The following is a 26,400-nucleotide window of genomic DNA, read 5'->3' as shown; positions in this document are numbered from 1 at the left end:
GCATGTATTCCTTTATTAAGACAGGCATAATATACAATAAAAGGACATTTAAGTATGAGTCTCACCACTTTGTGTACCAGTTGTATGGTCATTAGAAGGCCCAGTATTCCAAGAACCTGTTTCCCCATTGTTTACAATCCAGTCAAAGTTGTCAGTTGTACTTTGGATCCAGCTGCATATCCCACCCTGCTCAAAATCACAGTCTACTGGACCAGGACAGCTTGTGGGGGTCAAACGAATATCATCCACAGCCATGCCACCAGCAATGAGACTACCAAAGGTACCTTCAAATATTATCTGCAAGATGGCAAATCAGTCATCTCCATTAACATTATCAGTAAGCTATTGTGAGATACTGAGAACAGGATTAAGTGAGCAGGCACTCTGTGTGCATTATTTGAAAAAGTGTTAATTTGTTATTAAACATTACTTTATTGGTCTATAATTAAAAAAAATTACAGTTTTTGATGATAAAATTCCTTTCTTTGAGTAATTACCAGATGACATGACAACTAGCTACCTCGTTTCCAGCTATCCACTCCTGATTGCTCCCACCCAACCAATAAACAACAATGTAGCTTTGAAAGAAATTAAGGCAATGGTGTTACTATTCTACATTCGTTAGGGTCTACCTGAGAGACATGAACGCTTTTCTGATTCTCTGGACACAGCACTGTGTCTGTGGTGCAGCATACTGCTTGCACCACACCTTGGCCAACCTGTCCTGCCTCTGTTCCTCAGTAACTTGGCTTGGTTGCAAGGCCTTACTCTATGCCACCTGGCTGGAATTGGGGTATGTCTTTTTTCTTTTTTCACACTCCCACCTTTTCAGTATTTTTTATATAGTCATGTTATCTGGGACAGTATGAAAAAGAAATATTTTTATGGTAAAATCCTTTTCTTTGAGTACTTGCAAGATAACATGACTTGTTAGCTCCATACCGCCCACCCAATGTGGTTCTTCTCGACCAGGTGAAAGATTGGTGTGAAATAGCTCACTGACTGCCAAGGGCAGGATTTGGGATGGGGGTGGGGATGGGGATGAGCTTGTCAAATTTGTGTTCTCCCTGTTTATTGGTCTGACTAACCGTAAGTAGATAGTTGGAACTGAGGTAGCTAGTTGGGATAATTCCATATAATCATGTCATCTAGACAGTATGAAGAAATGTTGATCTGGATTCTTGTAAGGTGCTTTTAATGCTAACTGCCCTCTTCTGGGGAGAAAGGACAGTAAACTTGCAATGTAATCACCATGTGACAGCCGATTACAAAAAAAATGAATTTATCATGCTGATGAACTCACCTGGAATTTCTCAATGCTATGAATATTGACAGAGGCCAAGTGCCACTGGAGACCTTGACTTCCGCCTATACTGAACAGTGGTGGTAGGGATGCTTGCTGACCAACTGTAGTGACCATCACAGATATAGTTCCCACCATCAAGTTCTCTCCATATAGATAGTACCAGAAAGACAGACAGCTTCCGGACGTTGGACTGTATGGTTTGCTCAGCATTCGTGCTTTGTCTTGAGATGCATGGGGTACAGAAGCATCCATGAACATGTAGTGACCTGTCACAGATATGTCTTACATAAAAAAACCACAGTAATTGCTGTTCTCAGGACTTGCCCTAAATCACAAATCCTTTAAATAAGTCTTAAGGCTACCACAAACACAGCAAAAGCATTTGGTATTTCATTTAACCCCTTAAATTCTTAAAAATCTAAAAAATGGATGTTCTTTTCCAAGAAAGTTAAACATATCTGTACCCTGAGGTGTGCCATAAGTGTGATCGTTTACAGGAGCTGAGCCTAGAGTTGCAGTCTGACCAGACCGTAATGTCCAGTCAAATTGGTCCCCAAGAGATTGATCATATCCACACATCTGTGAGTCCTCAAAATCACAATATGCTGTGAGGACAAACATAACAGCGTCATTTGTATTAAGAGATAAAACAGCTAACATAAGATGAACATTTTAGTACCAATAATGTTTCATTAATACTTTGAATACATTTCTTTCTGAGAACAAATGAATGAAAACTGCCAAGTAAACAGACCCATTTGGATACATTTTTAGCCATGCTGATCTGTCTTACATGACTACCACCCATATTTAGACAACCTTGGAGCTCATAAAAGAGCCTGATTTTATTCTAAAAAGTGTTTTATTTGTGTAACTAAGTTCCAAAATGAATAACTTTTCCATCTTGTCTGTGTAATTCACAACTGTCTTGTCCTAGATTTTAATGTACACTGGACATCACAAAGTTTATTCACTAAGTTCAGCCTCATGTCAAAATACAACACGTTTTATTTAGTTAGACTGGGACAAACATATGACATTACATATTCATTACACAAAGAAACATGTAAATTCAAATAGTCAGTCTATTTACCGAAGAAATACTTACTAATCCTATGATAATACTTTTACATTAGACCTAATACTACCTTACCTAGCACTAGCCTAAATCCCCTGTCTTCTACATCAACATGAAACTTAAGAATGAGTACTGGCAGCCTTTTCAGCGACTATGGAATCTGGGGTTCAACTTAGTATACTGAACAGTTTTAAAAGGGGTAGGGGATTGGTATTGAGTCTATGACACTTTATGAGAGCTGCCATCTAGTAGAACCAGGAGTCTTTATGACAGCCAGCCATCTCTCAAGCGTACAAGGTTTATACTGAAGTGGGTGTGTATATTAATGTACAAGAACTGCCATCTAGTAGAATTAGGAGTTTTTACAACTAGCTATATCTCATTTGCATGATGTGTAAACATAAATGTGTGATTATGTGTAAGATATGCTATCCAGAAGAAGTAGAAGTCTCTACAACAACTAGCCATCTCTCCCACTCATGTTGTATATGCGAGGTACCTTCTAGGTTTCCTTTTTTAGAATTGCGGGTACAGACCGTAGGCAAAAGCTATTTTCTACCAAAAAACAAGGTACTAGACTTTGGCCTATTATTTATACTGGAAGATGGGCACTATGTTACCTGCTTCAAGGTCAATTGTGAATGCTTATGCTGCTCACAAGGATGGAAAGGATTGGGTGAAAAGTGCAAAATTAAGGAAAGCAAGGCCAGCGATACACATTAAACTGGAGCACTGTGAGAATCAGTGTGATAACATAAAATATGGATAAAAGGCCGTGAAAGGTCACAGCCTAAATTACTCTAAACACCATAAAAGAAATAAACGAGTCCAATGTGGAATAGCAGATGAAATTAAGAAGGAAAATAAAAACAGAAAGGTTTGTAAATTTAAGGAGCAAGACAATTGTTCTGAGTTCTTAAGCACATACACTTCTTCCACCTATACAATTTTTTTTTTAAATTTAGTCCTCTTAAAGTACACATTCAAGTGGAATGGTTTATCTTGCTGCTAAGTACAGAAATCCTTGGAGAAAAGCCTAAGGTAAATACTACCTTGTGGAGGGCAAGGTCCATTTAGGACAATGATATCATCCAATGCTATGTCCTCCATGTCTCCATTTCCACACAGAGCCTCAAATATATACTGCATAAAGAGGCAGCAGTCATATGATAAGAATTACAATGAAATATAAGCTTGTAACAAACATAGAACCAAATATGTCTTCTTTAGGATTGCCTATATTGCAAGAGAATACAGATTGAAAGCACTTTTGATTTATACACTCATAATTTTTAGAAGACTAAACAGAACAAAACATATTTATATAAATCACAATTGAAAACTCGCTATAACCTGCAAAACAAAATACTAATGAATAAAGGCTTAATAAATAAAGATTATGATAAATGGTGCTTTTTCTTATGAGAGTAAAAAATTTCGTTAAAGTCCAAAACTAGTTCTTAAAATAAAATTATTTCTAATCAAATGTTGAGTGAAACATACCTGCGCAGCATAAGCTCCCTTTGTTTCCAACTGTGCATACTGCCACGTGTAGCCCTGGTTACCAGACCTTGTCCAGGCAAGAGTACCAATCTGTCCAGGATTACCCAAATACAAGTTCAGGCGGTTCACATCAGCACCATACATGTGATACCAAAAGGTCATACACGAGGCTCCTGTAGTACTAAAAATGGGGCTACGTAAGCGGGCGGAGTCATTGGCAGCGTGCTGTGATTTTTCAATATACACATAATATCCTGAAATAAACAAGAGATGTTGAATGGGATTAATAAGACCAATAAATCTTATTTCATTTTGACTCCCAAAAAGTCTTTTTTTCCCCCCTCCTGTATATTTCTTTCCATCCATTCTAACTTCTCCTCTTCCCTAGTTTTCATAAACACATTTCATAAATACATGAACAGTTAACAACTTGCTAAACTGTAATTGACAGGATAGTACTAGCTCACAAAAATATGCAAGATAAGAATTTATTTATTGACCAAGTGATAGTATACAAGGAATTTGACATGATGATGGCTGCCCATTATTTGACAAATACACTGTTTTTTATACACCCCTGTAAATTTCCTTCATATACATATATATACACACTACCCCTCTTTCTTGCATGCTCTCTCTCTCTTCCACACCCCCTTTCTAGCACATACACAGATACTGCCCACATTGACTGGACTCCCCCCCCACACACACATATGACCAACAATGCACAAAAAAATTTGCTAATTATCTACCTTCTAATCATAAGCTTAAAATTCTGTGTAGACCAAAAAAAAAAAAAAAACTCTTGGGCATAAGACAAGTTCATATTTGTATGGAAAAAGGTACAAGGTAAATTTCATTAACTCATCTCAGGCAGTTCACCACACCTAAGATGAACATCTTTCCTTAAGCGAACAATCATTAGAAAATGATTTGCAAATGTTATAAACACTTCTTCATGATAAAATAGGAGTCCTAAAGGAAAGCAACTTTATAGCAAAAAGTTAAATTTTGCCAACAAAATTTATTTCCCTCTGACCACCAATAGGCAATTTCAAGCAAGTGAGCACTTTCTCAAAGGTGTGCACCTGCTCACATTCAGGGCCTTGTTTTAGGTGTATCACTCTGGATTGTATTAAGCTGTTTTATCGTTTATAGGTCATTCATATTTCATGACGTTTGCTCATTGTCATGCATTTTCTATTGGAATGAATAATCCATTATCAAACATCAAACATTGTCAAGATGTGTTTAAACAGAGATCGCTACCATTGTGATTACAAAGTACAGAACAATCAAGATACATTCTGCTTTGAAAATCATTAAGCCGATTTAAAAGGAAAAATACAAAGAATGAGAACTTTATATTTTTAGCTCTAAATACTATTTTTAATAGAGCAGAAATTTTTATATTTTTGGATGTAGACCTGAATGTAAAATTTTGTTATGCAGATGATGAATATGTGCATATATATGTATAGAGAGAGCACACAATATATGCTCTTTCCTGCCTGGAGCATGATTTAAACTGGTGTTTAGAAAGTTACATTGTCTTTTGTATAACAAATGACAAATAATGGTTTCCTCAACAAATAAGGTTTCCAGTTATCAGTTATGATGAAATTCTTGGATTCTTATGTATAAGAATCCCCACCTTGGATATTGCCCTTTGTGTGGTCAAATCTTGGACCTGCGTTGGAAGCTGATGTAGAGCCATGCTGTCTTGTCCAGTCAAACTGGTCATTTGTATCTTGTGTCCACTGACATAAGCCACCCTCAAAGTCACAGCTCAAGTTTGGTAATGAAGCTGAATCAACACAGAAGTTGTTTTGACAAAGTAAAAAACAAGTATTCTATAAGAAATATATCACTGGTCTAGAATTTATAATCTATAATTCTAAGTACAGTGCAGCAGATTATAAAGCACATTCAACTTAAAGGTAAAAAGTAAAGAGTAGTGACCTCCCATGGTTCACCATGTCTAGGGCCTGCATGTGACCATTGCCACCTTTACTCTCCTCGATGAATTGGATATCCATTTCCACTAGACAGCTGCTGTGGCCCACCCCTCTCATTGCCACCTTTACCCTCCTTGATGAATTGAGTACCCATTTCCACTAGACAGCTACTGGGACGTTTTTCAGGCAGAGGCCCAAAATTTCTTGAATCAGCAGCTTTTTATCACCACAGCTGCATGTACTAACAACCAGGTTACCCTTAGAAGCCTTTAAAAAGTTATTTTAAACTCATTAGCATATATTTCTCTCCTTCTCACTTCCTTTTTCACATGCATGCATGTTTACAGTGCACCTAGCTCATTTTTTTTGATGGAGATGTGCTATATATATATGCTTCTTCTTATCATTTATTATAAAGCAACAGTGTTTTAGTATATCAAATTTCTATTCATTATTTGAGGTTTTCATTAATTTCAAAACATGCATTCTTACATGGCAGTGTTGGAGTGTTGACAGTGGTGGTCGATGACTGCTGTGAGCAAGTACCCCGTGCCACTGAGATGTCATCTAATGCTATGTCACTGGTGTAGTTGGCCCCTTTAACACCTTCAAAGATAAGAGTGTAAGGTGTGGTGGAGGTAAGGTCAAGTGATCCCTGAAGCCACACATCTCCATGATGACCTGTCTGAGTGAATATCAGCTTCTGATTGGAGTTTGTGGACTGGTAGACATTTAGTGATCCCATACCTGTTGAGGAATGAAGACCAACCAGCATTGATCGTTATAAAAGTATAAAAGCAAAATGTAATGACGCTTTTTGGTGGGATAGTAAATAGAGAACAAGAAAGAAATAATAAACTCCTTCCCCCCCTCCAAAAAAAAACAAAACAAGAGTGATAACAAGGAAGAAACCAAAAATGAATTCCATAAAGTCAACTGAGAATTCCTTAATTATCAAACTTTGACCTAAATGAAAGTGTGCTCAAAGTTGTGGTACGGACCTGCACCATTCATATTATAGTAGAATATCAGGCAGCTTCCTGGAGTGGGGTCTAGTGTCTCACTCACAAGCTGAGCCTTGTCACCAGTATGGTTGATGCTGCTCTCAATGAAAATGTAGTAGCCTACAAGCACAACAGTTGTAAATTTCAATTTAACACATTTTGGACCTTAGGTTGTGCCCCTTTAATGTTAATGGTTGTCTTTGATGTGGTAACCGGCCCAAAGAGGCTTTATTTTTGTAACATGTTTGTCAGATTGCAGAAGGGTCTACCTCATCACCTTTGAAAAACCATTGTCCATTTGTATTTCTAGACTGTAATTGTTAGGTTCACTGTGATACAGGTAGCTGGTTTGATTAAAAAAAATTAAAAACAATTTTTTCAAGTCACTATAGTAGGTACCTTCTGTGTGAATACCGACTTTAGGCACCAAGTCTTGTACTATAAAATTACTTTGGCATTGCTTTTTCATTGTATATGTGTGAAAAACTGCACATAAAGTGCTTAAAAGAATGCAGATGTTGTGTATTAAAACATCTGAGAACTGTTTTTTGAACTCTGCCTAAGATAATACTATACAATGTTGACAAATGGCCCTTTCTGACCTTCAGCACTGCCAGTGGTGTGGTCAGCACTAGGTCCAGTAAACTGCGAGGTGGTAGCTCCAAAACCACGTATCCAATCAAACTGATCTGTGTGAGAATTAGTGAAGGAGCAAAAGCCACTCTCAAAGTCACAGGAACCTGGCAATGGGCAAGGATAAGGCAGGATAGAGATGTCATCCACAGAAACATCACCTGACCCTGGACCCATCTGACCATCAAAGGAAATCTGAGGAAGAACAAAATCATGGCATTAGGAAGGATTTATCCAAAGGCTCTAAGTACATCACAAAATAATATGTATCTGTTATTTATGATGACATTTGACACACTTTCTATAAAACTGAACTTTCACTGCAGGCCTTCAATGCTTTAAAGAATAATAACTGAATCTTGTCCCTCACATCACGCTCAACTCAGAATGTTACCTGGAAGTTACTGATGGTTTTTAATGTGACCTGAGCCTTCTTCCACTGATCACCTTGCTCGCCCTGGGCTTGCCAGATGACAGATGTACCAGCACTGATGTGCAGCTGGACTTTCAAGGAGCCTCCGTTGTTGCCATGAAGGTGGTAGTAGAACTGCAGACACTCGCCTGAAGAGACTGCATACATGGGTGATAACACTGATGCTACATCATTTGGTCCACCTGAGCCTGAGAGTGTTATGTAGTGACCTGGAAATCATTTAAAAAAACGTTTCGTACTGGCCAGGTCGGTATGGAAATATTTTGATATTTTTTAAAATTCTTGTTTATTGCTTCATCTTCAGTAAAGGTTAAAACAAAGATACCCACAATGCACCGGTGAACGCTAAACAATAGCAGTTACACTTAACACATTATCAGGTGCAATAACCCAAGAAAAACATGACAAAGGAAATATAAGACTTAAATTACTTGACTGAAGATTATTTACTCTCATTTGAATTTCTAAATTATCTGCTAATTTTCCACTCTTTACAAATATTAATTTTGATTTCCATAACTATAACTTAAATTGTTATCAATATATGCACTGGCATTAGTGATTAGACAATTTTGGAAAAAAAAAATCAATCATTGTAAAGTATAATAACACTGCCAACAATATAAAACTTTTTTTTTACATCTTTTTTCCAACATTATTTAGTATAAATGACCCACAAACCGGTTTCTGAGCCTGTAGTATGATCAACAGGCAATCCTGCATGGTTTGTACGAGCAGTGTAATTCCAATGCAGATTAGAAGCAAGCTGCTTGTAGCTGCACATGTCTATCTCAAAGTCACACATCTCTGCACACATAAGTGTGAGCATGCACATACACTAAGTAACAGTCTGGTGCTGCAAAACTGCTTTTACAAAAATGAACAATGCATATTTACATACAAAATCTCAACAGCTGCAAAAGTAAGTAACATCTATGAAGCAATTTTCCTATCTCAGCCATGGATTTTCAGAGACCCTCCAAGTGCAGATAAGAATTACCAATTATAGTCCAGGATTCCACTGAAGAACATTATATCCTTACCTATAAAATTTTGGTTCCTGTTTTTGTCTTTTACATATCCAAGTGGTACAGATTTTAAAAAAAAAATCTATTGCATCAAATTCACTAAATGGGTACAAAATCTGAAGAAAAGTAGCATGGTGTGGTACTCACTTCCATCTGAAACTTGGCAAATACCAAGGCTGTAAGCAAAGTCATCAAGAGCTATGTCACCTTGCCCACCACCAACAGTTCCTCTCATAATGATCTGAAAACAATGATGAAGCTGTGCTTTTGGTATTGTCATGAGGCATAAATAAACATATTATATGTGTTAGGATAATCTGGTTACATACACAAATGATATCAAAACTCTAAACATTCTTTGCCCATTCTCTCAGTCACTATTTATTATATTATTTTTATAAAATGTAATTAGAGCACCTAGTAGACTGAAATCAATTCTTTTGTAAACAGCACTCGGATTTTAGATGTAAGTTTCAATTAACACTGAAATTATCAAGAAGTTGACAAGCCACCCTTACCTCAAAATTAACATCACTGATAATGGTGAGCTGGGCTGATTTCCACTGGTCTCCTTGACTACCAGAGCGAGTCCACCGCAAGGATTGCCGGTCATGAACAATCATATAGACAGAAAGAGTACCAGGGTTGGGACCATACATGTGGTACCAGAAGGAAAAACAGCCAGGCCCAAAAGCAGGAATTATGACTGATGAAACAAGATCTGCTGCATCACCGTTAGGGCGTGGTGGTGTAGATGGCAGGTAGACATAAGAACCTAAAAACACAAATGGTAAGAAGGCAGTTAACTTAAGGGTAATTTAAGGGTAAAGTTAGCTATGCATCTTGGTTGAAATCTCAAATTTACAAATCAGTTCATTCTTCTTGTTATAGAATACTTTGTCATGATTTGCCCCTTCATTTTTTTTTCCTGCTTATTGCACATGCATTTGGTGTATGCTTGTGGGTGATGGTGACAAATATTTGCTATGAAAATTATATGCATCAGTGGCAGGTATGCTTCAGTATGGTTTTTCATCACTGCTGTCAGCTCTCTTTTCTCGCATATTCATTTACACATTACTAGCATATTCAATAGCTTATCCACAAAGAAATCCATCATTGAAATTTTAAAGACAATAAATGCCAATACTAAGAATTAAAGCTATGTAGTTGCTACATGATTATAAATACCTATCTTTGTTTTAGTCATTTAAATGTATTCGTATCTTGTATAATTGTAAGAATGAGCAAAAACAAAAAAATCTATCAGAATATAATCTAAAACACTGCAAAAATCTCACAAGGGGTATATTTAGAGTTAACAATGAGAACCCAAAACTCTATCAGACACTTCATGTTGAAATTATAAATATGATAAATTCACAAAAATTTGAAATGTTTCAATAGCAACAAAAATGATATGTCTATCTTTTATATCACTGTATTCAAATCTCTTCCTGAGAACAATATCATGGTAATCCATTTAACAAGTACATCTTACCAGCACCACTATGGTCTCTGCTTGGTCCTGCACCTGCTATTGAAATAGACTGACTCCTTAACTTCCAATCAAAATCATCAGTTGTGCTCTGCTTCCAGGAACAGATGCTGTTGCTATCAAATGAGCACTGGACTCTGTAGACATCTGGAATTTATAATGTACAGTTACACTCAAAGAAACTATGCTTCCCATGCACTGCTTTCTAAACTTAATGTGACCTTTCATGTTTCCACAGCACACAACCAACGTAAAATGATTTGGCAGATGGACACTATCAAACTTAATTCTGATTGTAATACACCCCAATATAAAACGATGTCATACTAGCTGCTCATGGTACACCGAAAAAGGTACATTTTGCAGTTCTGTTTGAAGGATGTTGAGGGACATTTAAAGGAAGAGAGTTTCCTGAGCTGAAGGTCATACAATAAAAAAAAGACTGGGAATCATGTGCTTTGCATTCAAAGTGATCCCGTTAAAAGGAAACATTTCTCAGAGCAGAAAAGAAATTTTTTCCTAGAGTAAATTAGTTTTAGTAAGGTTAGAAATGTATACTTAGTAATTTATACCACTCAACCCAAAGATAGACCGCACAGCTGATCCTTGGCTACTAAACCCACACAGAGTGGTTGGAAAAATCTTTGTTGTAGAGTGCTTGATTGTAACTGTCTTTTTTTTCTTGATGTGCTGTGTCTTGACAGGTTAAGCTCAGATCTTTGACAGCACAATAATGTTTACATTGGACAGGAGCAATGTCATGATGTCAGGTGACTAGCCGACTAAAGGGACATTTTTTAGTTACAAGACACACTCAATTTTTCTCAAGCCAAAAAATTCCTTTGGTACCATATCGATCATGCCAAGTTGGTTGCATAAGGATAAAAGCACTTATTATATATTTCTAATAAAGGTAAAATAAAGAAGATAACAGGAACAGTGCAAAAAAAAAATTAAATGTGAAAAATGATGAGCAAATTCTGTCTTAATATCACTTCAGGCCATAATATACCTAAATCTCCTGTGTAGTCAGGCTGTGTAGGGCAATCTCCGGGAATAATGGCAGTATCATCTATGGCAATTTGGCCACGGTAACCACTTCCCACTACGCCTTCTAAGATAACCTGTTAAATTATTTTGAAGATGTTTTAACATATATCTTCCAAAGATGTTTTACATAGTTTTCTCACAAATGTATTCAAACCAATGACATTGAGGCAGATGTATAATTATCTTTTCTATAAAAAAAAAAAATCATTTCCAATCTTGTTATTGCTGTCACTAACAGCATTGTTTATTTAAATATATAACATGCCACCATCAATTATCATTGTTGCTACAGCTATTATCACAAGCTTCAGCAAACTTTCCATTTTTGAATATATCAGCTGGTCTAGGGTGATGTGACAACTACAAAATTAAAAAAAGAATCTGTGCTGAATTCTACTTACTGGATGTTCGAGGGGGTGGGGGAGCACTACGACTTTGAGTGACAACAAAGGGAAAATGGAAATGAGATTTCTTGACCTAGGTAATGAGACAATGATACTGGAACATACAGAGTGCAACCCTTTCTGTCTCTTGCTGGCTAGTCTTATTACCTGGAAGGGTCTTTCTGTGTACACAGTCGAGATGTTGATTTGGCCCGGTTCCACTGGTCCCCAATGTCCCCTCCAATTACCATGAGAGCTGCTTCTGTAGAAAGACTATCATCAGAAGTATTTGTCAAAATAAGCATCGACAGTGTGCCAGTTTGGTCACCATGCATATAGTACCAAAAGCTGAAGCAATATGCATGTCCAGGTGATGCAGGAAATACCTGAAACAATTAAAATAAGTGTGACATAAAGGAAACAATCTAATAATGAGTCAGCATAAGACTGAATCCTAGATCAATTACCTGGATGAATGGTTCAAAAACAGTATTTGTTGTAATTGAACAAAAGTTTTTGGAAAAACTACACATTATTTGGAAAAAAAGAGAACACTTAAAAAAAAAAAAAAACAAGAAGCCTTTGTTAGCCAAGATCAACTAAGTAACACATCAGATGCAAGTACATTTATACACTGAAGGAAAGCAGCTTGGTGTAAGAATGTGTACCTGAGATGCAAGACGAGCATTATCTCCTGCTACACGTGGGGGCTGAGCCTCCATAAAGACATAAAAGCCATTGGATGTATTTAGTGTATGGTCATTCACAGGCCCAACATACTGACTGTCAGTGATGCCTCGCATTCGCAACCAATCAAACTTGTCTGTCCCATCATGAACATTAGTCCAAAGACAAAGGCCGGTCTCAAAGTCACAGGAAGCTAGTAAGAAAGAATTTTTTTTAATCAGGAAAGGTTATGGCACTGTTAAACAATATGGCAATTTAGTTAAGTCTCTTGACACCAGATTTTCTATCAGAACAGATTGTACAAGTCCCCTCTAGTTCTTATCTTGCTATACACATGTGAAACATGAGACTTTCAATGAATCCATTTAAGAACAAATGCCTGAGAAGTACTCCAAATCTTGTACAGGGAGTTTCTATCTAATAAAGTTAACATGCCATTTCTATTTAGAAACAGTGAGCAGGTCACTTATTGACACAATAGGACAAAAGCAAACAGATTTTCACTCAAAACTAGCAATTTCTTCTTTACTGCACAGATTAAGATTCAGCAAAGTGTAAAAAAAATCTGAAGTAAATGGAACAACTGTCTCTCACATGTGTCTGGGCATGGTCCATTAGCAACAGTGATGTCATCAATGGCTATGTCTCCTAAGTAACTGGAGCCAATAACTCCTTCAAATACCACCTGCAGAATGCAATTGAATTTATTTAAATATTAGTTGCAGCTAAGCATAAGAAATACAAAATAAAACAGAATCTTACACCTAGCACCTTCCTTATCAAATTGATGGAATTTTTTGTAAGTATAACCTTTCACCACTATCACTAGCCCAATGTCAATATACACCCGTTATGCTTGTACTTTTAACAGCTGTGCCTCATCTGGTCAGACACACTTAAGTCACCACTACAACAGCATAAAGCACAGGTTAATTAATTGGCTGCACACAAGACTGTGTCAGTGTTTTTATTTTGGTGGTGGCAGTTTCAGAACATGAGTTTCAGTGTTTTCATTAAATTTCTCAAAAACCGTTCCTCTTTTGTGATTTTGATTTTGAGGTTCTCTCACATTTAGACAACTCAGTATGCCTGACATTATTAATAAGCTGAACACTTACCTGGAAATTGCTGATCAGATTAATGGTGACCTCAGCTTGCTTCCACAAGGCACCTTGATCAGCAGACCGCGTCCAAGTAGGAAGAGGCATCTGAGGTAGCTGATTTTGCGCCAAAGCATATATGTTGAGGGTACCAATACCAGTTCCACGCATATGGTAGTAAAAACGTAGGCAGTTCTGGTTGCCAGCAGGGTTATTAAAAACCTAAAATACATATTTCTTGGTATGATTTTGATGCTTAAAAACCCAAATATAGATCCTATATGGATGCAAGCTCTTTGAGCTGCACAAGAAAGACTACAAACAAACTGACAGTGAACTATACAAGAAACACACAGTGAATAAGAAAGGCCCAAGAACAGAGCCCTGAGGCACCCTATCCTTCAAAGGAGTGGGCAAAGGTGTGGTGCACAGACTGGGTGCAGTCAGTCTGGCAGGACTGAAATCAGTTCAAAACGAAGGCTACCTGCAATGCTTATCAAAATAAAATAAGAAAAGTGTAACTCAGCACATTACCTTGCTGATGAGACGTGCAGTGTCATTTTTATGGCGTGGTGCAGAACTTTCAGTGTAAAGGTAGTGTCCAGCAAGTGTTCCATAGGTGTGATCAGCAAAGGGTCCAGTTCCTGTGCTGGACGTACCACCACTATTTAATGTCCAGTCAAACACATCTGTTGTGTCTTGTGTGAAGTTACAGAGAGGGTAAGCAATGGACTCAAAGTCGCAGCTGAAAGATGCAGTACCTGTAGAGGTTTGATTGAAATAAGTGATGGTGCACATCTTGATATAAACATAACTGGAACAACTGGTATATATGAGGTGACAGTAGACTAATGAAAAGAATTGAAATGAAAAAATTATTCCTACTTATTTTCATAAGCACCTAATGTAGACACACTGCAGAAGCATGGACACAGAGAGACCTAACTTACTTGGTGGAACAAGAGCCGTGCAAGGTACTGTTGGGAAGGTAATGTCATCAACAGCAACAACATTCCCAGAATAAATGGAACCTTGAATATCTTGAATACTTTCCAAGATGATCTGTTTACCAGAAGAACAATTTCAGTTTTAAAGCATTTTTCTTAAATTTTAACATAATAAAGCAACATAAGAGTATATGATCATAACAATCCTTATAAATCAAGCAAATGCTCATGGTTATGGTTTCTCTGAGCTCCACCTTCACTAACCTCCAATTTCACCACCAACCTAAAGAAATAAAAAACTTCTTAAGTTCAAATAAGGCATGTTGAATAACAGCCTCCCATTCATGCTATTATATGTCATAGTCAAAACACAATGTGATATCACAGTGTGCACAGAAAAAAAATAAAAGATGTATCAGATGGTATGACAGAAGTTACATAGCTATTTTTGGCCTTTAACCATGTGAAACTTTGTGGCCTGGCTGTAAGCTCCCAGCCTGCTGGTGGTGCTGCAATATAAGGGGTACTTCTCTTTGACACTTGCTACATAAGCAAATGACCAGCATTTCCAATAGTTATTTTTCTCAACTTACTAAAACTGAGTGGATAGGAGAGGGACTTTGTACCATGTCCTTTGGTAAGTCTTGAAGAAAAACTTAACTTCAAAATTATATTTCTTAATAGACCTTACCACACGACATGATCATAAAATAGATATAAGGAGACAGTGGACTGGGCATTGGCTGTTTGCTGGAGACTTTGTCTGTCTGCGCTTAGGGCACGGAAGATCCAATGACTACACACAGTAGGAAAGTCTTAAAGTCTCAAGCTTTTGGAGCCTGAAGCACATGAAGAGTAAGCTACAGGACAGATGTCTTGATGGTATGTGAAAAGACTGGTGGCAATACTGGTCACGTTATTATATAGCAAGCATAAAAGGAATAGCCTCCTGTGTGGAAGTGACGCCAGGAGGCTGGAGGCTAACAGCCAAGGGAGAAATTATGGTTAATGGGCAAAGGTAAGTACGTATCTCCTATGATCAAGTTGTCTGATAAAGTCAACAAGAAAAATGTACATATACATCTGTGAAAATACCTGATATGTTAAAGTTGGTTTGACTTCTATCATGGCATGAACCCACATGTCTCCTTGAGTGCCCTTTCTCTGCCAGACCAGATTTCCAAGGCCTGTCTGTCCCGATGATTTCACATAGACATTAAGTAGATTAACACTGGCTCCAAACATGAAGTAATAGAAAGAAAGACAACGTGGGGTGTTGTCTGTGATCAGGGGACTCACTAAGCGTGCTGTGTCATTCTTTTGAGATACAGCTGGGGGTGCAATAAAGATATACCATCCTGGACCTGCACACAAACACAGCTTCAGTCAGATGCAAGCCATTGTTGAACACTTTTACATCATTGTCTTTTAAAATCTGTTGAGTATTAAATAAAGGCTGAATGTGCTAGAGTATGTGTAAATGTGTGTGCACACAAGTATACATATACATTCTCGTGTGTGCTTTCAGAGATTCTGAAAGCTCTGACGAGTAATGAAGTAATACTTTGGCCTGCATGCTAGAAAGAGTTTGCTGAGCCATGTTCTTGACCAAGGCAGCTGTGTTATTCACTGAGGTCTTGGCCCAGCTGTAGCTGTTGAGAAGGCCCTTAATCTGTACTTAAATAAATAAATTTACACACACTGAACATTCAACATACTTCAAAAGTACTCATTAATTTCTTAATCAAATTATATAATAGTAGAACAAGTACCTTTTTCCCTTACTTAATGCAAAACTGAAGACAGTTTTCAAAGCTGATAAATGATAAATGCATGTTATTCCAAGAATCTCCTCTTCCTGTATGTTCATAGTCATCACTGACCTTTTTGGAGTGTGTGGTCATAAATGGGTCCAGCTGAATCAAAACCAGCTCCTTGAGTACGAGTCCAATTAGACATGTCATCAACAGCCTGCTGCCACCTACAGTAGTCTCTTTCAAAGTCACAGTCATAGACTGTAGGAGCTGATGAGTTAAGAAAATGCTTGTTTCAGTCTTCAGACTGGAAGACTGTGAACCGCTCTTTAAGTTTAAAGTTATCTTAATCCAAACACAAACAAGATAATTCAGATAAATGTTTCATAAATAACAGATGAACCCATGGTATCTCAGGGTCAGACCCTATGTTTTACTCAGTTTAGTGCTTCATTGTGGTAGAGGGTGGCTTGAAGGCCAGCTGAAGGCTGGTTGGGTTGCAGCGCCGGCCAGCAGTGCTAATTGGTGCATAAGCTTGTAATGTCCAAAGGGGATGGAGGAGGCTGTGTGTAGATGGAGGGGGCTGCACCCAACCTCCTGCTAGTTAGACCCCATGCAGCACAAACAGTGCTGTCCTCCAATATGGCCAGCCACCCTTTGCATATTAATCTTCCCTGTATTTTAATACTCTTTACATTACATTTTTCTCACACGGGCTTGCAAAAATTATATGCACTGTACTTTTCAATATGCAACACTTTAAATGAAGGTCACTTTTTTAATGACACATAATTGGATATATTGCTATGTTTGTGATGGATTTAGAAATATAGAGACAATACTGTGCTGAACAAATATAATCATAACATTGATGATGTATATGTTTGATCTAAGACACCCACCTGGGATAAAGTAAGCTGTAGTGCTGGGGATAGGAGAAGTAGTTACTGCTGTTTGAATGGCTGGGAAAGCACTCTGTGGACTCACTAAATCAAGAACACAAGGAAACTGGAAAATCTCCATTATAAATACAATTTAAAAATATGGGTATCAAAATATTAAAGAAACTATTAATTTTGCTTGGACTCAGTCTTATGTAACAAATGGTCTTGTTTTCTTTAACTTAAGTCCTAATACATCCCAAAGCATCAATTTCTACACCTATAAATAAACTACACTAGAATATCCAAATGTACCTGCACAAATTCTGGGCTTGAAGCTAATGTCATCAATGGAAATATCTCCAGAGTAACTTGTTCCAACAGTTCCTTGTATCCATATCTTCGAGTAAAAGGCAAAGCAGTCAGCATTATTTGAAGCACTAGTGTCTAACCATGGACAGCAGCAATGCATTATAACTTCTGTCACGTTCACCATCCTTGCAAACTACAATGATTATTGAATATTCATGCTTAATAGAATGGTACAGTAATGCTCTTCACAGTTTTACCACTCATGTACAATTATGCAGACACACACATCTACACTCACATGCATGCACACACATATACATACAGACATAAGCATGCATGCATACACACAAACACACCCTCTACCTGATAGCGCTCAGTGTGACTGTTGATGGGTGCTGTGGCAAAGATCCATTGGTCCTGCTGATTTCCAGACAAAGACCAGAGAGTGGTGGATGTGTTACTGTGTGTTGTGAACATAACAACAGACAGAGTGCCAATCCCATTGCCATTCATGTGGTACCAGAAGGTAACACATCTGCTGCTGGTGGCATCAAATGTCTGGCTCTGGAGAATGGCCTTTTGTCCAAAAAGCTGCGACCTGCTTGCTTCAATCAATAGGTAGTGTCCTGAAATGTAAAAGTGGAGAATTGCAATCAGAGAAAATTAAAGAGCAAGAATTCTCAAAAGGGATATTACACAAATTAATTACAATTACCTCATCTATGAATGAGTGAATATAAAGTAATTTTATTATATGATTAATTTTTATGAAATAAAGACAGGCAAGTCAATTGTACTATGCAATTCTAAAGCATATTAATACAATACACACTATTTCCAATAGGAGGCACTAATGAAACTAGCGTATGAGAATATTGGTATTTTCTTAATCATATTATCTTTCATAACAGCATCTCTCCCTCCATTTTTCTCTGCGTTTTATGCTGTTTGGGCATCCATTATTTCCGATTCATTTGTTTTTATTCTCCATATTTTTTTCAGCACTTAATGTCCACACACATATATATGCACAAATAAAATTACATATTCATTCTACTATCTACACATAGCACATACATGCACACACCCACACACTTAAAACTGTCAAATTTAAAAATTGTTTAGCATTATTGTCACTATGGTGGTGTTTTACCATCTTCATCACAGTTGTGACCTAGGAATCTCCAGTGAATTCATTTCTAGTTGTTAAAAATTGCAACTTCTCCAGTCTTTCTGGTGTTAAGATTAACTGTTATCATCAACCATTCCAACAGGTGGCTAATCTATTTCATACTACAATGTCTGATCTCACCCACCATCCCCTTCAAGCTGGGTGTGGTCATGGGCTGGGCCCATGAAAGAGCTGCCTGAATCTCCACTGCCAATAATCCAGTCAAACTGGTCAATACCTCTCGCATTGGTCCATGTACACAGTCCCTTTTCAAAGTCACAGGCACCTACATAATGGAAACATGAGACAACAGTGTATTCTCAATGAAATGAAGCAAGAGAGCTTACAAAAATTGCATCAATTATGGATAGGGAAAATGCTACAGGAGAATCTTCCATTGGGACTGTTGACTACATTTTTCAGGTTGAAAATTTCAAAAGAAATGTATTAATTTAATTAACTGATGCCACAAAAACTACATCTTCATAAGATGTTGCTTAATTCTGTCATATAAACATTTGATTTGGATCTGTAAGAAATCACATGTTTTTGTTAACTAAAATCTGAAACAAAATAATGTACTTTTATATAAATTATATAACTTTATATAACTAACAAGTATCTTTCAAAAAAAAAAAAAGGAAAACTTTTAAAGATTTTTACAATAAAAAGTTACATCAACTTTCGATTTTTATATAATTACCATGAAACTAGTTATGTGAAAAAGCTCTACTGACCATCTCCCTGGCAGCTTCCAGTCTGGAGATTAATGTCATCAATGGCAAGGTCACTGTAATATTTGCTGCCCACAATACCATCAAAGTAGATGTTGAAGCTTGTTGGGCTCTCAACCTCTGATTCAGCCATCAGCCAGTTCTTGCCCTAAGAAAACAATGGAGTGTCAGCAGGAAAGTATATTTCAGCTGGTTTTTTCCCATTTTTTCTGGGCAGTAGCAGACAGTAAAAGATCTTGAATAAAACACATCACAGACCTGCTCATTCTCCAATGTTTCATAAGAGAGAGAGAACTGAACTGTTTATTTGATGGGTCAACAACTCTTTCAAAGTAGGGTGAAACACAGTCATCATCAGCTATCAAGATCAAATGGTGCATGACTGGGTGATTCAGTCTATTTATCAATTCTGTAAAGTGCTCTGAGGAAATCATTGGAAAAGCACTATTCAAATCCTCATTACTATTGTTATCATTCGCACCTCTAGCTTATGCTCCCAGACACACACACATGCACAGAAAGACAGATACTGTAGCTTTTTACATCACAAGCTTTACACTTAAGGCATCACTGCTATTCACCACAAAAGTTTTCATGTAGAACATTTAAATATTCTTGATTCCTTCTGTCAAAGAACAAAATATGACAAATGTCTTTAACCTGATTTCCTGACTTTTGGAAAAGAAGTTGGTAAGGTGCAGCAGGCCCTGTTCCTGCTAGATAGACCTTCAGTGTACCCATTGTCAAGCCATACATGTTGTAATAGAAGCTCAGACAGGAGCCAATAGTTGGTGGATATGTGGGACTGACCAGACGGGCACGATCACCAGGGTGTTGCGGAGTACTGGATTCAATGTACATGTAATGCCCTTTGCAAAACAAATTGTTAATCAACCAAAACTATTCATTTTAATAAACTGCTTTAGATTCATTTTATTTACAGGAATGCACTTACATAGTTCAGATCCCTTCCATTTCATAAAATGTGACTACTGCTTATTAGCAGTTATATCTGCTGTGTCAAAAAAAAAATTCTCCTCATTTCAATCAGTTACCACACACTCCAGAAAGTTCTTCATTTTAAAATAAAAAGCAAAGTGCCTTATGTTTTTTCCATGTGAGAATAAACGTTTGTCTAAATATGACTTCTTGCATAAGGTAATACCTGTAGCAGTTCCCTGAGTGTGATCAGCACTAGGTCCTGTAAAGCCAGTGACTGTTTCACCAGCTTTCCATGTCCAATCAAAAGAATCATTCTTGTCTTGTGTGAAACCACATAGTGTAATATCTTCAAAGTCACACAGACTACCTAAAAATCATAAATGGGGTAAAAAATGACAAGAAAAGAATTTCATAGTCATGTAAAAAAAGCCCTGATATTTTTATATTTACACATATATATTTTCTATTTCTTCTCTCAAACTCTCTCTCTCTCTCACACACACACACCACAGAAACATTTATGAAGAAGTAAGACAGTAAATCAAAATAGGACAAACCAAACTCAGTATCCACACAACTATCAGTTGCATTGGCTGTAATGTTCTATTTTGTTTTTTTACACATTAACATGAAATATTATGAGCTTAGGAACAATACCGAATATTTTCAAAATGTCTTCTTACTTGTTTTAGCAGGCATGCATGGTGTGTTTGAATAACCAATGTCATCAACTGCAATGTCACCTAAGTAGCTGTTCCCACGGGTAGCTTCAATTATGATCTGGGCAAAACAGTCAATACAAATATTAAGTTATACATATAATAAATCATAATGACATCAGATTAAGGCATGTACAGTCTTAACAATTATTGTGAATTATGAAACATAAAATTAAATGCATTTCTATGCTGTTTATGAAATGAAAGTGCGCAGGAAATGCTAATGGCTTATACCCTTGAATATTATTGTTTGAACACTAATTTCACCTATTCTGAATTATGAGAGAGTCTCTCAACAGCAGCAACAAAAAAAACTGTAAATTGAGGTAAAGTTTTAATGTTGCAAGTAGTATCATCTTTGCTTCAACTTCACCACGTATCTCGTTTAGCTAATTGTCATTGTTCACACCATTCACAATGTGTGCTTGCATAGTAAGACAGTCCATTCAATGATGTACTGGCCAATTAACTGGATTATAATGACCCATTCAGTGTTGTGAATCAGTTCAGTTCTCAAGACATTTCTTTGTGAGGTCACAGAAAATAAAGTTCTTGAACTCTTTCCAAAACACAAGCTTATATTTCATGATCTAACCAGAATTTTTTTTTCCTTTTAATGAATGAAATATACTGATTTGAAAATAATGAAAATTTGACAATAATAAAAAATTTCAAACTATAAAAATAATTTTGCTTGTAGGTATTGCTTAACCCTTTGAGGACCAAGGGACATATTTGTCCCATACTTTTAAATGGACTCCGATTGAAACAACAAAGTGCAGCCAAATTTGCATGAAGCAATTTAGTGTAGTATGTCACTGACTTTATATAAATAAGGCTGTTTTCGATATGCATGCATAACTAAAATTATATCCATATAATCCTTATGGTCCTCAAAGGGTTAAAGCTTTCACTTTCTCTACAAACCAGGCCATCAATCTGCATTTTAAAACTCATCTCTGTGCTCCTGAAACTTGCCTAATGTAAGTTAATATTTGACTTTTAATCTCAAAGACCAAGTTGAAGTTTGTTAATGACCCAGTATTTTCAGTTTATTTGTTTACTTGTATAGTTTTTTTCTCTCATCTAAAGGCAGAATCAAATTGCATTAATACCTATGCATATATGAAGGTGCTAGAGTATAAACTTTAAGCAGGTATTAAAAAAGATGATAACAATATTGTACAATAGTATCATCTTGATACCTGACACTTGTCATAGTCTGCGATGGAAATTTCCCCATATAACCACTGGTTTCCTTGTGTGCCAGTGCGTGTCCAGGCTTTGGTAAGATTGCTAGCTGTTTGTATGTAGACATTCAGACTATTGATTGATGGACCATACATGTGATACCAGAACCGCAGACAAGCCCTCGTGGACTGATGTTCAATTGTGGCGATAGCAAGCGAGCATAATCATTGGGGTGGCGAGGTTCAGATGTTTCAATATAGATGTAATGACCAGTTGCTGAAAATCACAAAATACTTTTATAATTCTAGCCAGAATATTCTAAAGTGATATTAAGTGTAAGTATTATCTGATGGGAATCTGAAAGTTTTAAAATAAAAATCAATGTTAATGATAAAATGAGTTGCAGAAATCACTTGATAAGTGATTAAAGGGACAACTCTAAATACATTTATAGGTGTTATTTAGTCTTTTTTTCTCCTGGATGAAACAAAAAATACAAACAAAATGTTGTCTTTGCAAGAAAACTCACATGTTCCTAGTGTGTGGTCTACTGCTGGCCCTGTGTTTTGAGAGGAAGTTGGTCCTGCAATTCGTGTCCAGTCAAAGATATCTGAAGTGTCCTGAGTCCACTGACAGAAGTCTTTCTCAAAGTTACAGTCATAGGGGGATGGTACTGAAAAATGTATTTAAATTTTATTGCTACAAGTTGTCTTATAATACACTAGTTGATACTGAAAAATTAAATAAAACTAAAGAACAAAGAAAATGACCATAACTGAATGAAAACATATAAGACAGACACTAAAATAGTAGCTATAACTTTTTGTTGTACAGAAATGGATGAGGCTAAGGAAGGAGGTTAACACATTCAAGATGTTAGATTTTGCCCTTCAGTGAAAGTGACCTAAGATTTGTAATTTATCCTTTTTGTAAGCTTCAGAAGCCTTTACCACTTCACTGATGTATATATTTATGCAGTTTGTGTCAGCTTCAAAAACTTATATCTTTAAAAATAACTGACACAAACATGATTCATGCTAATTTAGAAGTATAAGCACAAAATGTTTTATTGTAATTAATCCACATAAAATAGTAAATCGACTGATAAAAATATGTTGAAAGTATCCAGACAAAAGTGTTTTAAGATATGCAAAAAAGTATTTTGGTGCCATCCTCAATAAATGCTCAATGATTCAAGTGCTAAATATAAAAGTTTTGCAAACATTGTATATTCATCTATCTATTTAGTAATGCTCATGAAATCGGTAACTGAAAACAACACAGCAATGTCTGAATCTATACAACCAGAAAATTAACTTTCCAAATCTAACACAAACTTATACAAGACTTCATAGCCAATGGGATGTGATCTAATAAAAAAAATCCTTCCTGAAACAGCTCAACTAAGCTACTTCTCTTTAACATAATTCTTGCCCTATTGTTCTCTTTTAAAAAAATATAGCAGCCTGGTATAATTTGTATGTGATACATGTGACAGAGTCGATGCTATCTCTTCAAGGCACTAGGAATTTCTACTTCTGACATCTTAAAGATTTTTGATATACCTATCACCAGAGGGATTTGGGGATTTCATTCAATTAATTATGGAATAATGCAGTAATGCAGTTAGTCTAAAAATATAATACAAATATAGAAAGCTGAAAGAAATGTATGTAGTGTGGTAAATGTGACACTATACACTAAAGGACTTTTTACTTTTATTACTTACTTGGTGTAGATAAGGTTTGTTGTGTAGAAAGAGTAAATGGCGAGTACCCAACGTAAGCCTCTGGTGGATCCACTGAAAATTCACATATGCATAGGAGCATGCAAAAAAAGCACACATTAAGCTTTTAAAAACTGATTTATTTAGTAACATCAAGCTAGTGCAACAAGTGATTGATGAGCAAGTACCTCTGTTTGAGGTACCACTCTTTCACCTGGGGATCTACAGCATTAAAGTCTATGCTTTTGTATCCCTCTAGTAGTGTGCTAAGTTGTCTTTGTTTGTAGAGGGTAGGGGTCGAACAGCTCACAGGACTGTCCCTTGTTTACTGACTTATGTGTATGTTTGTAGAGGGTAGGAGTCGAACGCACCCAGGACTGTCCCTTGAGAAGTGGCCAGCCTTGAACTGCCCACCTGTGGCTACTGATGACTGGACCTATTGTTATAAAGTTGCCTGAGCCACTTGGGGAGACAATGACCAGATAGGGTGGGGTTGGTGTGTCCACTGGCGCCACGGGGGCTGGGAAAGGTTGGGACGAGACCATGGGAAAACGGGGTGGATGGTTCTGGAACGTTCGACGGGGAGAGAATAAGTAGTGTAGCTTGACAGTTGAGAGGGGCTTTTTGATTCTGGAAGTGAGAGTGGAGAGACGACAGGCCAGCCGCCGAGTGAGACTCTGAATAAAATGTACGGTTATGCGGCAGTTTCCATCTTCGTTGTGTTCTTGTACAACTAGCCCACCCCTACATAGCCATCAGGGACTGACATGTTGGTTACACTTTCATAGCAATTATATACACATGCATGTGCAGTTCTCTGTTTCCTCTGTGTGTGTATGTATCACATGTGTATGTATGCATGTGTGTGTACTTGGTGAGAGAATGGCTATTTTTACACTCTTCCCCTATCTATCCCAAATACTTCATTATCATGGTCGGGTAATGTGGAACATGGAGACCCTGACCACATGCTGGGATTCCACACTATATGTACAAGCATTCTGCTTACTATTATTACTACTACTACTTCACAAAATGACTTATGAACAAAACTGTATTTATTATTTTGCTATTCTGATAGATGCAGGTTTAGGCACCAGCCAAGGATTAATAAATTGTTGAAACCAGTTTCAGAAGTGCATGAAATTAATGATTTCAATAATTTAAAGAAATGCTCATACACTAGTGTGAAAATCCCTGTATCTGACATTATCTGATTACTGAAGTATTTAGATGTGATGACGGTGTATTTCTTACCAGCACAAGCGGAATATGTGAAGCTTATGTCATCAATAGCAGTGTCACCTTTTTCATCATCACCTCTTGTAGCCTCAAATGTGACCTGTGAAAAAAATGGGATGCCTTCAACAAAACAATTGAAAAAAAAAAACATCAGAAATTTAAGGAATGAGACCTGCCATAAAAATAGAAACACAAGAGGAATGACATTCAATACTGCTGAGATTTTTGAAAAATATATTTCTAATTTTTTCTCATGTACCTGCATAAAAGAGCCACCTAGCAAGAAAAAAAGACAAGCCAATTCTTGCTGGAAAAGAAGCTTAAGTAAAAATGTATATCAAAAAGCTTCACTTATTCTAAAAAGTATAATTGAACTTAGTCACTTACATAGATTGGCAGACTGCTTGCAAAACCAACTCTGCCTGAAGTCCACCCTTGCCCACGGTCACCTAAAGTTGACCAGACCTTTACAGCAGAGTTCATAGTTTCATTAGTGAGACGTATCCAGATGTTGAGATAACCAGTGTCTTCCCCATACATGTTAAACCAGAATGACATGCAAAGAGCTGCAGAAGGTTCTAAGGCAGGGCTCTGAAGCCAGGCATAGTCTCCAGGCTGTCTGGGATTGGAGGATTCAATGAAAGCATAGTGTCCTGCAAGCAAATACAATCATAGTAAAGTGGAGTTGACTACTATTACATGTGCACAAACATTCCTCCCCACTTCTCCCCCACACACACCCCATCCACTTAATATTAACTAAATTAGATGGTGAAAGAGATGAAGTAAAGAGCTAGAAGAAAACTCTTTTACCTTGTGATGAGCCAAACGTGTGGTCATTGCTGGGTCCAGTGAACAGTGTGCCTGTTGAACCCTGTCCTATCATCCAATCAAACTTATCCCCCACACTTGGATTGGTCCATAATCCAAAACCATGTTCAAAGTCATTATTAGCTGCAGAGAAATATTGCAGTTTTAATATTAGCTTTACTAGTGTTATTCCAATTTTATAGTGCATGGTATCCTATCACTAAGAAACAGGTATAAATAACAGTTCCAAATCAATAAATAAAATTTGCCAATGAAGTCTGAAAACATGAACAATTTGAGATTGATGTTT

General features: G+C 36.9%; 3 protein-coding genes across 3 annotated transcripts in view; all 3 read right to left on the bottom strand.

Moving 5' to 3' along the window:
- LOC112558572 (MAM and LDL-receptor class A domain-containing protein 1-like) overlaps positions 1-11,559 on the bottom strand; it is a 39,580-nt gene extending 28,021 nt beyond the window's left edge. Inside the window, exons 1-15 of the mRNA XM_025229112.1 lie at positions 11,454-11,559; positions 10,445-10,588; positions 9,462-9,718; positions 9,091-9,184; positions 8,597-8,722; positions 7,877-8,124; positions 7,452-7,677; positions 6,847-6,969; positions 6,338-6,592; positions 5,542-5,694; positions 3,888-4,141; positions 3,437-3,527; positions 1,771-1,911; positions 1,304-1,572; positions 66-297 (exon numbers count right to left, since the gene is read on the bottom strand). Coding sequence (XP_025084897.1) covers positions 66-297; positions 1,304-1,572; positions 1,771-1,911; positions 3,437-3,527; positions 3,888-4,141; positions 5,542-5,694; positions 6,338-6,592; positions 6,847-6,969; positions 7,452-7,677; positions 7,877-8,124; positions 8,597-8,722; positions 9,091-9,184; positions 9,462-9,602 — 2,353 coding nt within the window. The 5' untranslated portion in view covers positions 9,603-9,718; positions 10,445-10,588; positions 11,454-11,559. The remainder of the gene's footprint in view (positions 1-65; positions 298-1,303; positions 1,573-1,770; positions 1,912-3,436; positions 3,528-3,887; positions 4,142-5,541; positions 5,695-6,337; positions 6,593-6,846; positions 6,970-7,451; positions 7,678-7,876; positions 8,125-8,596; positions 8,723-9,090; positions 9,185-9,461; positions 9,719-10,444; positions 10,589-11,453) is intronic.
- On the bottom strand, positions 10,413-18,973 carry LOC112558967 (MAM and LDL-receptor class A domain-containing protein 1-like). The gene is made up of 16 exons (XM_025229743.1): positions 18,868-18,973; positions 17,919-18,181; positions 17,559-17,643; positions 17,265-17,348; positions 16,492-16,632; positions 15,704-15,972; positions 15,047-15,151; positions 14,612-14,723; positions 14,196-14,422; positions 13,680-13,883; positions 13,156-13,246; positions 12,543-12,754; positions 12,043-12,260; positions 11,794-11,851; positions 11,454-11,565; positions 10,413-10,588 (listed from the first exon to the last, which is right to left on the bottom strand). Exons 1-16 carry the CDS (start codon positions 18,971-18,973, stop codon positions 10,413-10,415), a joined length of 2,463 nt encoding a protein of 820 aa, XP_025085528.1.
- Positions 18,974-19,244: 271 nt separating this feature from the next.
- Positions 19,245-22,979, bottom strand: LOC112558590 (MAM and LDL-receptor class A domain-containing protein 1-like). The gene is made up of 6 exons (XM_025229131.1): positions 22,842-22,979; positions 22,327-22,588; positions 21,086-21,182; positions 20,626-20,769; positions 20,121-20,329; positions 19,245-19,608 (listed from the first exon to the last, which is right to left on the bottom strand). The coding sequence occupies exons 2-6, from the start codon at positions 22,465-22,467 to the stop codon at positions 19,456-19,458; spliced, it is 744 nt and encodes a 247-aa protein (XP_025084916.1). The 5' UTR covers positions 22,468-22,588; positions 22,842-22,979; the 3' UTR covers positions 19,245-19,455.
- Between the last annotated feature and the right edge of the window lie 3,421 nt (positions 22,980-26,400).

This window comes from Pomacea canaliculata, linkage group LG3 (genome assembly GCF_003073045.1).
Source record: "Pomacea canaliculata isolate SZHN2017 linkage group LG3, ASM307304v1, whole genome shotgun sequence".
Classification (NCBI taxonomy): Eukaryota; Metazoa; Mollusca; class Gastropoda; order Architaenioglossa; family Ampullariidae; genus Pomacea; species Pomacea canaliculata.
The sequence above is the reverse complement of the archived record's forward strand: the minus strand, read 5'-3'. Positions and strand labels throughout refer to the sequence as shown.

Excerpts from the sequence above, each read along its gene's own strand:
- LOC112558967 (XM_025229743.1), bottom strand. The coding sequence starts at position 18,973 with ATGCGAGAGGTATTGACCAGTTTGACTGGATTATTGGCAGTGGAGATT. Across the intron at positions 15,973-16,491 it reads TGACCACACACTCCAAAAAG|GTCCAGGATGGTATATCTTT; the intron begins GTCAGTGATGAC and ends GTTTGTGTGCAG. Across the intron at positions 12,755-13,155 it reads TGGACCATGCCCAGACACAT|CTTCCTGTGACTTTGAGACC; the intron begins GTGAGAGACAGT and ends CTTTCTTACTAG.
- LOC112558590 (XM_025229131.1), bottom strand. The coding sequence starts at position 22,467 with ATGTATGGTCCATCAATCAATAGTCTGAATGTCTACATACAAACAGCT. Across the intron at positions 20,770-21,085 it reads ATGCATGCCTGCTAAAACAA|GTAGTCTGTGTGACTTTGAA; the intron begins GTAAGAAGACAT and ends TATGATTTTTAG. Across the intron at positions 19,609-20,120 it reads TCCAAAAGTCAGGAAATCAG|GGCAAGAACTGGCTGATGGC; the intron begins GTTAAAGACATT and ends TTGTTTTCTTAG.